Below are 12,226 nucleotides of genomic sequence, written 5' to 3'. Positions count from 1 at the left end.
CAAAATACAATCGGTATCCCAGAGCATACACATTTTTACCTAGTAGTAAATCAACAATTATGGTTCCATGGCTAAGAAGGCCCCATCTTCCATAATTGTCCAGATTTACTAAAGATTGGAAACTCCTTAAGAAATGAATAAAATATTTGTTTATAGAAAGTGGAATTGTTGGGTGTTATATTGGAGGGGCTATTTTGAATAATTTTCTATCCATAGCTGGCAGAATAAAAAATGGAAGTTCTCTTTCCCTCCCTCCCTCCCTCCCTCCCTTCCTTCCTTCCTTCCTTCCTTCCTTCTTTCCTCTTTCCTCTTTTTTTCTTTTTTCTTTTCCTCCTTTTAGTCTGTGTTTTTATTTAGATTAGTTTTTTGTCTTTGATAATATTTGATATTATGCTTTGTATATTTTCTTCAAACTTTAATAAAATTCAGGGAGGGGGAGAAGGCCCCATCTCCCGTGTTCTCAATTGGTCAAAGGAAAATAAAGCAGGATTTCTGAAGTAGCCCAGAGTTCACAACAGAGAATGTGTGGTAGAAATCATTCCTCAAGGTAACCAGTTCCTGGGCCATTTAGGGGTTTAAAAGTAAAAATCAGCACCTTGAATTGGGTCCATAAATGAATAGGAACTGATTAAGATGGTTCAAAACTGGACATTTATGCTTTGTCCTGCTGGCTTTAGTCGATACTGTAACAGAAGCATGAAGAATAAATGGAAGTTGGTAGATACTTTTCAAGGGCAGGCTGATGTAGACAGTAGTCCAGTAGTGACAGTATTGCACACTGGAAGTTATCAAAGCATATATAACCATGACATGAAATACAGCATATGTGTCTGCCACTCAGTGGGTACACTAAATAATTTGGGTGTACCTAAAGCTTAGAGAAGAGAACATTGAGAAGGAGGGGAACTAGCAATTGGAAAGTGGCTTGTTGTTATTAAGAGATGAGTTAAGACTGAGTTTTTAATGCCCTGCCCACCAGGCTCCTGTAGCCAACATATTGGCAGCAGCTGTTCCTCCTGCCACTGTTGAATCAGAATGAGGAAAGCCAACAAGCAAAAATTCCTTAAAGTTCAGTTTGCCAGACACTACAGTTGTGACTACCAGGGACTTTCCAAGAGGAATGAGGACTACCATCTCCAGTATTAAACATCCTTTCATGGAAATAAGTCATATTAACGTCTGTGGAATCTACTTCAGTGTAAGCAGGCCTGGGAGTGGAGTTAGTTGGAGAGCTAAACATTACAGAATTAAAATCAAGGATGTCCCTATCAATCAGAGACAGCAAAAAGATTGTGATGTTAACTACTTTCCAATGGTGTGCTTTTTTCTGTGAGGTAATTATCAATTCACAATAGAAACAAGGAAACAAAAAATGGCGGAGTTAAAGTTGCCAGCCTTCATATCATGTTTGAAGGCATATTTGTAACACAGAGTTGGTCTGCCAACAGGCTTGGTGCTTGAAGTCAGCGCCCCATAGAGTACACCCATAGATATCTTGCCGTCTTCCATTCTGTCAACATGACCAAGGCAGTGTAGATGTCACTGAGACAGACTACAGTTGTGGTGGCCACCTTTGTTCTTGCAGAGGGTCACACTGCTAGAGTCAGGCATGGATGTCCCTCCCTCCCTCAATGGGCTGAAGAACACCATCAACTCTCAGACATGTGGAAAAGCCCCATGACAGGAAGGAATCCCAACAGAAACGCTGGAACCCGGCCTCAACTCCTCCCTCATGATGCACCTCCACGACCTTCTCTTGCAGTGTTGGGAAACAGGATCTGTGCCACAAGCTCAGCAGTGACAAGCATTTATAGCATGATGTGATAACCAGAGTAATGGAATTATAATTGGGGGGCACCCAGTTGCACGCCTACAGGCACCCGGTTGTCCATTGTGAGAGCAAAATGTGGGACAACGTGGCTTTTGGGCTGATCCAGGAGGACTCTTTTATGTTATCTCAGACTGAAGGAAAAAACAAAATGGGAAATTGCAAAAAAGAGTCTAATTTCAAAACCCTGTACCTGGCTGTTGTGGACCCTTCCTCACCTCTCCCTCTCCCTCTCCCTCTGCCCCAACCCAACCCAACCCAACCTCTCCATCTACCATTGCAGCTACAGTCTATCACCCACTCATATTCTCCAGCTACTGGAATTCAGAGGTAATATCCAGTCATCAGAATTAATAGCCACTGATAGCTTTATCCTCTATGCTGTCAGGGGATAAGGCAAGCAATTCTTCCTATTCCTTCCCTTATTTAAAAAAAGTGTCCTAAAATTGTCACCATGTCTCTTCTCTCTTCCATCTTCATATCTGTAGCTTGGTTCCTTAATTTAGTTTTGCCTCATAAACAACTTACCATCTACTCTCTTGAACATTCTCACGACCCCATGAAATTCACTTTTCTGGATGTCATTTTCAGCAGAAAGTTAAAAAGCAAGAAGCATCTTGCTGGATCACTCCTATTTGAACTGGTTCATTGCTTCTTTTATAACCAAATGCTTGGCAAATGCTTAATGGTTTAAAATATTCCTGTGTGTTAGGCCTTTAAAAATTACTACAGGTGTGAGGAAAATCCTCAGGATTTCACATTTGAAGTAGAGAAAGGCTGCAGTGAAGTGTACGGATCAGTGAGTAAGGTGCTTAATAGCTGGCCTAACAATCACATCTTTGTTCTTAAGTGGTTCTTTTCTTTCTTTAGAATTTACCATTGGCACATGGTGAGGCATAAACTATTCTCTTTTTCTGCTCTATGGGAAGGAAAGATACATTTGGAATATCAAGTTCTAAGTTCAGTACCTTGTGCCGAATAATTTCCAAACAAGAAGGTAACTCAAATTTTGAAGGGTTCAACTACAAAAAAGTTCTACCCCAATAAAAATAACAAGATAATGACAATTATTAATTTTTATTATTCATCCAGCACTTTAGTTTTCAAAGAGCTCAGTAATCCTTACCCGTTAAAGTTTATGCCAGTCTTTAATTCATTCATAAGATCCCTGACATTTTCTGGCTGTCCTAAAGGGGTAACAGTTGAGCTAATCCATTTTATCCTCTTTTGACTTATTATTGCCTTTAAAAAAAATCCAGTTGCCCACCTGCTGAACTTTTTGAAAAGTGATTCCAATGTTAGATGATGCCATATACATCCTCTTTCAGCAGCAGACTAATGCCAGGGTTTGAATTACTATTGAATAAGCAGCAATGAAATATCTATGAAAATAATCAGTAGTTCCAGCAACCACAAGCAAAAACAAGGCAGAGTTGTCCTTAATCAGCAAAGCCCATTTGTAGAACAAGGACTGTGAGTCAGGCTCAGCCTCTTTCTGTGTCTCTGTCTCTCTGCATACTGTTTCTTTGCTGAATCTAGGGGAAGGCAGGTGGTGTGGGAAGAGCATTGCTCAAAATGCTTTTTTTTTTTTAGTTGACATCACTGAAATCATGTGATTGTCAAGAGCCAATTGAAAGAGGCTGTGGAAAGAGGAACGGTTAAATTTGTAATATTGGTTGTGTGAAACACTTCTTTGGGCCTCATAAACAACCACAGAACCACAAGTTGGGTACAGAGGCAGTCACACAAGAGCGGGTCCGGGATATTGGTCAGCAGGCAGGGCGAATCATTTTGACTGCAAACCACAAGAGTTTCATAGAGTGGTAAGCATCATGAAACCACAAGTGATCCGCTATTTCTCTGTCTCTCTCTCTCCCTCTCTCTTTTACAAAACAGTTCAGTGGTTGTGTGAGAGAAAAAGACTCTTATGACTGAATTTATTTTACTTTGCAGATACAAACATGCAAAGTGCAATGGCAGAGGAGTTTGTTATAATGACCACTCTTGATTTTTTACTTCCCAAGGTAAAAGAAATAACATATCGCCCCCTTTTAAAAAAGAAAATAAGTTTTTAAAAGAGGAAACCATGACTTCAAACAGCTTCTTTGAGTCATTTCCTTCTTACCAGCAGTGCTTCGTGCGAGGTAAGTGCCACTCAATCTTTTAAATATACTTTTTGACTCATCCATGTTCAGGAAAATGCATGTTTGCACTTTTCAAGAAGCTCTTAGGAGCACATGTTTTTCCATGATTATTTTCTCTGATTCTAATAAAATCTGAAATGTAAATGCATTACCAGCTTGATTCTGTTGAGCAATTGTACTGAGCACTCATTTCAGTTGTTCAAGTCACCAGTACGTAATCAACAGTGCTCTGTTTTGTGAATGTGACTGTTACAAATCATACAAGTTGCATGCAACAAGCAGAAGCACAAACCACCAAAGGAGAGTTTAGCTGTGCTGGTGGAGTCAGTGCTTTGGAACAGCACTTATTTAAATAGCCAGTAGCACACTGTATGCATCACAGACTAATATGAATAAGGAACAAAGTTGAGCTGTTGCTCCTTTTATGTACCAGTCCAAATAATGGAAGAAGCCTAGGGCTACAATTCGCATATGCATTTTTATCTAGGAATAAATCCCATTAAAATTAGTGGGGCTTACATCTGAATGAGCATGAATAATATCAGGTTGTTGGAATCACTCATTTAAGACATTTTAAAAATAGAAAAGGAACTTAACTTCCCACTGTGTTAAAAGTCACTGCACAGTGAGTAGAATCAAGCAAATTTGATGCATTTCTTGTTTATTGCATGGAAAGCTGTGTTGCTTTCTGTATTTAGATATCATTTGTTGCAGATGCTTTCAGAACCATCCAGAGATGCGGAATAATAAAGCAACCTGTGGAACAATGTCCTATACAAATACTGACTGAAGTTTTCTGCTAGCTCTACTATCCTCAAAACAGATGTTTTGATTGTGATAAATCCTTATTAGTAAGCAAGTTAACTTGTGAAAGAAATAGGCTGTCAGGAAGTTTCCTCAGTAGCATTCCAAGATAAGAGTGATACAATATGATAAGAATGTTCTTCTTATTCTAGCAGTACTCCTGACAAAAAATGCCTGTTATAATCAATGCAATTTTATAAATTGAATTCTTAGCTATTTCATGCTGGTGGTGGTTGGCATGGTTGTTTATGCGTGTGTGTTTGTGTGAGAGAGAGAGTGCACACAAGCGTTGCAAACTCCTTGGCCGCCTCAGGAGTGTCAAAATGAGTCACCAGTTATTTGTATTAATAAGCATGCAAAGGAATGCGGAAGGGTTGCAAGCTGCTTTGTCACAACAAGCCACTTTGCAGCATCGCTCCCTTATGGATTAGAAATGGGGTGAACATAGGGGAGAAGAATGCTATAAAAGCTTTTCTTTGACTCTGTGACTACAAAGGTTTTAAGCAACATTTTACTGGCAGGAGAGGATAGTGTAGCTCAACCAGATCATTATGAGCTTGGTGAGTCACACACCTTTTCTTTTTCTGAAACATCTTTTAGTAGCAAGGCTGGGGACTGAGAAACTGCTTAATCTTCCCCAACTCATTTCCTTTGGGTTGCTAACAAGCAAAGGAAGCAATATTCGTAGAATAACAAGGGGTCTTCCTGAGTGTAGTTGGCTTCATTTATTTTATTTTATTTTTTGCCCATCCAAATGTTTATTTGCTCTTTTATCTACAGGACAGGAAGGCTTTATTGAGGAAATTTTATTCATTTGGAATGTAATAAAGACTGAACCCTGTAGTGCTCTACTTGACATAGTAGTGTATAGTCAGCCTGTTCTTGAACTCTGACAGGAAAAGAGCCATAAATGAGTAGATAAAGTTTAAACAAATTTGAAACGGCATGTATTAGGGCCTTCATTCTCCATTAGCATAAGCAGGCATAACACTTCTTCTACAAAATTAAGTATAATCATTTTATTATATACCAGACCAATCCTGTGTTCCAACGTAGAGAATGCATACTAAAAATAGATTCCAAGTGCAAAATTGGCTGGAAATCTGCCTTGTGTGAGAACCAGTGCTATTTTTCTAGAAAAAGAGGTGTCAGAACTCAACCATGAACACCTCCCTTGTTCTCTTGGTGCCCACCTGAGACGTGACAGAACTGAGTGAGAACCATTAAAATTGTGAGAAGCTCAAACATTTTCCCTCCTCAGTTGATCTTGGTCCTACTGGGGTACAGTTCCCATAAAAGCGGGAAATATTCTGTGCCCCTTACTTTCATTAGTTCATATTTTTACATCTTGCAGCATCATTTGTGATCTTCTCATCTATTTGCTGTACTGTCTGATAAGCACATGTATTGGGCATGTGCTTTGCTTAGTAAATTTCCTGTATGCTTTCTGTTTTACTTTACCCTCTGAACATAAGTACAAGTGATTCTCTAACAGCTGCAGAATTAGCCTTCACTCTCAGCAGTAGTTTAGACTGAGTGGTAGCCAAGATGGTTGCTAAATGATCTTTGGAATTAGCAGCATAGATTGCACATCAACCACAAGTGATTTCTGATCTTACAAATAGATATGAGAGGAAAGCATATCTTTGGCTGTTGATGGCACAGAGACAGCAAAAAGCATCGCAGGGATCATGCTGGGCTAGAATTTCATGCATGATACCCTAGTTTTTTTGCTTACAGGGTTTTTTATGTGAGATTATTAAGATGAAAGTCTGAAGCATCAAATCCACCCCACGGTCTTATAATTATGCCCCCACATTCTGAGTCTCTGGACTAGGCCTTAGTTCCAGAACAGGACCTGTTTTGAGCAATTAAATCAGACATTTTGTTTTGTTTTGCCTATATTTTAGGATGCGAGCTTAATTGCAATAGATAGCTTCAGTAAGTAGTGAATGTATTCATTATTTTCACTGATTAATAGAAATAAATGAGGTTTAAATATGAGAGACTTCAAGTCTTGTCCAAAAGTGGTGTGTGTGTGTGTATGTCTGCTTCCTCCTTTTACTGAGTTTCAGACAATTTCAAAAGACCTGACTTGACAAATACCTAGGCTTTGATGCAAGAAAAATAATCATTCCCTCAGTCAAATTGTTCTCACCACCATTTCTCAGTAGTGTTTATACACACTGGTCATTAGAAATGTCCAAAATAGTTTGGTTATTTTTCCCGCCAAAATTTATTACACTTTCTCTCTCTCTCAACTAAAATTATGGCCTAAAGGGTGGAAAAAACAAGTTGTTTTCTGCCATAGATTTCACTTTATCAGCCCATGCAGTCCTCTAGGACGGAAATCCATCATTCTTTTTCAGTGCGATACTCTGTGAAAATTTGGACAAAAAGAGAGGAGTGGGGAAGCAAACACTGGTCCCACCCTCTGTGAAAACTGACAGGATCACAAAGCTTGTCATATTAATTGAATGTGGTACACCACAAAGGATATGACCCTTTTTCTATCACACCACACCAGGTCCTCCCTTACACTGCTAGGTAAAGAAACAAAAAATCTATTTAATATTTCTTTTTGGGAGACCTAGGCTTCTCCAAAAATCACACATTCATTTGTGTACAAAGAAAATTATGAATTATTCTGCTTTCTAAATGTTTTTCACTAACAAGTGTATGGCAATGGGCTTAAAAAAGCAAAAACCTTTAATACCCCAAAGAAGGAAAAAACACTACTGTAATAATCTGAAGGTGAGGAAAACCACCATACTGCTTTTAATGGTTTTATATTGCTGTGTACCTGATATTTTGTAACAGAGTGGTACATACTTTTATAAATAAATAAATAAATAAATAAATAAATAAATAAATAAATAAATAAAAGTTAGCTATCCTGTGTCAAATATGAATTTATTGCCACAAACTTCCTGAACTCTTGGAGACAGCAAACAGAGCAAACCTATGCCTGTCTAGTCAAAAGTAAGTCCCACTGAGTTCAGTTGGGTTTCATCCCTGGTGCATTGGCATAGAATTGTAGCCTTAATGTTTGAGCACCGTTTTCTCCTTCTGAATGCCACAGCTGTTAGGGTCATGTCAAGAGATACAAACGGGGAATCAAATGCTTTTAAAATCCCATTGCTTATGTGTCTTCTGTCAGTAGGATTGTAAAATGATTAGTGTTGGTTGAATTGTGCCCATGTTTTCTATGACCAGGTGTAAAGAGGAGTTAGATTCTAGGGTATGGTCTTTAGGACTCAGTACTGCTACTTTGATGTATCTAAGCAGAGTCATATCTGCCTTAAAATGAGAAGGTTGCTCAAGAACTCTATGTAGGCTGCTTTGAGAAAGGTGGAATATTGATATAATAAACATAAACAAACAACAACAATAAATAAGATGATGATGATGATCAATATAATAAAGTGCAGCGTGGGTAAGCAAGCAACAGGCAGCATTTGCTATGAGAAGAAGCAAGACTCAAAAATGTCCTCTCCAAGACTACAGCAGTGTTATCCACTGACTTGGATAAAGGGACACACATTTGTGGTTCAGTTCCTGACAAAGGTTAGGTATGAGGTGTTGAACTCAGAGGCCAGGGACTGGCCTGGATCAAGAAATGGATCTACTCTAAACATTCCATCAGGGAAGCACCCAAAAACTTAAAGAATACCCCTGAACTTCATTATAGCTTAACAGAGCTATCTGCTATACGTCTGACAGAGTCGGTGAGAAGAGGCAGGGATAGGAAGTGGACTGCTGCAATTTCCTGCTAAAAGATACAGGCACTTGTATCACCAGCAATTCACATTGTGCAACACTTGCCGTCTAATTAATAACCTGTGGATGAAAATACATCAACAACATGGCCAGAGGTACTTGTAGGCTTCTTGATTTAGTTCGAGGACCATGCAAGTCTGCCTTACTCCCAGCTACCTCTATCTACTATTTGAAATGAAAAAAATGGCTATATTTTTTTTTTTGACAGAAGTAGAAAAAAAATTGCAGGCATCATTGCACTTCCAGAATGAATAAAGCCTGCCACATCACAGATATATTGGTCTACCGGCTTTTTACCGGCAACTTAAAAATGTGGGGTTTTTTTAAAAGAAAATTTCTATAAAATTATAAGCTGCAATGGAGTTTTTTTTCTTTTCTTTTCAAGTAAAATCATTCCCCCTGTTTACTATCAGTCACAGCATACCTCTGCCTCCCTCCACCACCACCACCACCACTCTGGCAACTCTCTTTTCTTTCATCACTGGATTATGGTATTGTAAATTTAGAGACATTACTCTCACCAACCCCTGAGTAGGTTTGAAAGGAGCTGTTTATTTCAGCGCTCTCTCTCTCTCTCTCTCTCTCTCTCTCTCTCTCTCTCTCTCTCCTTAAATCTGGTTCTCCACATTTCTGTAGCAACTTGCAAATTTTCCTTTAAAAAATCCTCATGAAAATGCTTCAGCATTTAACTGCAAGTCTCTCTTAATAAACACATTATTATAAGCAGTTTTCCTTGGGATGGATAATTGAGGTCAGGGACTTGAAACATGCTTCAAGGGGGAAAACTAGGTTCAAAGAACACACTGAATGACAATCATAGAATTATCATAGATTTAAAAAATAATTTAAGATATTTGATATTTCATCTGAAAACATACAATCCTGTAGTAACAAATGATAATTCTGAACATGTGGGATATAATGAGGCTTTTCTTGTTATGCACACCTAACTCATTTGTATAGATTAATTCCTACAAATGTGACTCACTCAATAACTTCTCCAAGTATGCAGAATCCAGCCCACTCATAGGAACATTTGTCTCTAGAATATTTAGTCAGCATTGGTGTTACATGTCCTCCAAAATCCCTAAGGGCACATTATTGAAAAGCCTTCAAAATATCCTTATGGATGGCAGCTGATTAAATTAATATATTATTATCCACAGTGCGTATCCTAAGCATCTTAATCTAAGCAAGTACAGGCAGACTCTTGATGACCTGGAAACATAAGGCTAAAATAACAATATTGACAGGTGTCTGTCTAGACTTCCTTTCAATTCTCCATTAATGTGGAGCTACGGTTCAGCTCTTCCTACATTAGAAACTTTCTTCGCGTATCCAGCTTAAAATGTATGTTGAGTAATATGGCAGAAAGATGGTATATAAATGCAGGAGGCAAATTCTGTTGAAACTGGATGAAATTATCTTTTGCCCTCTTGTTGTTCTCTGGCCCTATGCTGCAACACCCACACTGCCAACGCTACCCAAATAATCTTTTGTTTTTTAATGTTGCTGGAATGGTATGTGAGCAGCTGCAACACACAAACTCCCACACAGCATCTGGATATCTAAAACGCATTCATGCATTATCTCAGCCCCATCCATGATGTGCAGAAAAACTGTCATCCTTACTTAAAGAGTATTGGAATGAATCATAGAAACTTAGTGACCCATCCAAGGTCACATGGGAAGTTTGTTATGGAACAGGGTGGGGAAAAACATTTCTGGCCAGCAGGCTGGATCTTTTATCTCCCCAGCCCTTGACAGGACAAATTTGATAGGTGGGTGGGGACTCCAACAAGTCAGTCACTTGACACCACTGTGATTATCAGGAGATGTTTTGCTTTAATGCCCTAATTGTCAGGACTTCAGAGCTCAGTGTGGCCTATTGGAAAGCCTTTTGGAAAACCCACTTAAAACATCTGAATGTTCCTTTGAAGCCCTCACCATACCCACCCCTGACATCAAGTATGACATCAGCTGTCAGGCAGGTGAGCACAGTTATCACCCAAATGAGGAGGTCTGCTGAGCCCTGTTTGATCCACAGGCTGGATCAAACATAGCTGCAGGTTCCCCACCACTGTTGTGGAGCAAAGGCTGAATCACAGCCCTTAGGACAACCTAACCTAAGTCAATGGACCATTGTTGTTTGTCCTATATCTTTTTCTCTAGGTTCTAAACTAGCGATAATCTAACAGATAACTTTGCGACAAGGCACGTTTATCCCTGTTTTATGGTGCTAAGCATCCAAATGAAAGAAAGGGTTACTCAGAAAAACACTAAATGATCTTGTGGAAAGGAAATTGAACTGGCGAAACTAATAAAAGGCTTGGCATGGTTGGTGTGCGGGGGAAGGGGGGAGAGAAGGCTTGCACAATGTCTGGTTTTTACACAGTCTTCTCACTGTTAGAGATGCTCCCTTTTTCATTGTGAAGGCCTGAGTGCCTCTGAAAGAGCTATTACAGGAATTACTGGAAAGAAGGGAGTAAAATATCAAAAAGAAAACAATGTGCTAGTTTGGTAAAACTAAGTATTCCAGACAAGGCCCGGAAACTAGATCAGTGTCTGAACATTGAAATGGTGGCACATTTTCTTCCGGTGCTCAACGACGATTGTTAATTCATAATTATTTGCTCTGTGTCCTGCCACTATCAATGGAAGAAAACTGCCTCTGGGTTTGGTGTTATGCCTAAAGAGAAGGGGCTGCAGCTCAATGGTACAACATGGCTTCTGCATGCATAACATTCCCTTGTCTCTGGTTAAAGGAACTCCAGCTGGGAGACTCTAGAGGGTTGAGGGGGGAAACCTCAGGCACATCCAGGCCTCTTTCTCTCTAGGCTTTGGGATTCTCCCCAGGCCCTGCCATTCACCAGCCATACTCCACACTGCCCTTGAGTGCTTTTGCCTTGCTGGAATGTGACCATTTTACTCACTTACTGTAATTGCTGGGGGAAGAGGATTCTGATTCACCATGGAACTATAGTTTACAAAACCAGCCCAGGAGTCTTTGTAATGCTAATGTTTGGGCAGGGATATATTGGCGGGCTAGAAGAGAGAGTCGTTAAGTTTTCCTTCACCTGCTAATTGTCTCCTGGAAATTGCACATTTAAGCTCACTTCTCTCCAGTACAATTACAGACTCAAGATGAAATCTACAGTTAAACAAGGGGAAAATGGTATCCTGACTGCCGCTTCAGGTAAAGAACCATATAGGTCTGACCTGAGCCACTTCAGACCTGTGTACTCCCTGCCCCCCCACAAAAGTATCTCATCCTCTCTTCCCTGTTCATCTTGCTGGTCCTTGCTGTTTCATCAGTGCTGGCCATTCAGTGCCACTACACCTAAGTTACTGTTAGACGCAATGTATCCATCCTTGTACAGGGCATCTGTGTCAAATTTGGATGGTCATCTCATGGAAACCTCTGTCTTCCCTCAGTGTGTATTATATGAGAACCTCCAAGACCTCTGTTACAGGGGCAGAGGAAGAGGGGTGCGGTGGGGGCGATCTGCCAAGGGTGTCACCACTGAGGGGGGTGACTAAATGCTGGGCGGCACTCACTGTGGGGCCTGCAGCGCACCCTAGCCACGCATCTCTCCTGGGAGAGACGGGGTGGCTCGGGCACCCGCAGGCTCCACACTGCCCCAAATGGTCCACCCACTGCCTCCCCCTC

General features: G+C 40.1%; 1 protein-coding gene across 2 annotated transcripts in view; it reads left to right on the top strand.

Moving 5' to 3' along the window:
• Positions 1-3,504: 3,504 nt before the first annotated feature.
• RUNX1 (RUNX family transcription factor 1) overlaps positions 3,505-12,226 on the top strand; it is a 180,190-nt gene continuing 171,468 nt past the window's right edge. For both annotated transcript variants that reach the window (XM_081859895.1, XM_081859894.1), the window contains exons 1-2: positions 3,505-3,651; positions 3,853-3,972. In XM_081859895.1, coding sequence (XP_081716021.1) covers positions 3,915-3,972 — 58 coding nt within the window. In that variant the 5' untranslated portion in view covers positions 3,505-3,651; positions 3,853-3,914. The remainder of the gene's footprint in view (positions 3,652-3,852; positions 3,973-12,226) is intronic.

This window comes from Podarcis erhardii, assembly GCF_964252035.2.
Source record: "Podarcis erhardii genome assembly, chromosome: 4".
In the NCBI taxonomy this organism is placed as follows: domain Eukaryota; kingdom Metazoa; phylum Chordata; class Lepidosauria; order Squamata; family Lacertidae; genus Podarcis; species Podarcis erhardii.
This window is presented reverse-complemented; position numbering and strand designations above follow the sequence as displayed.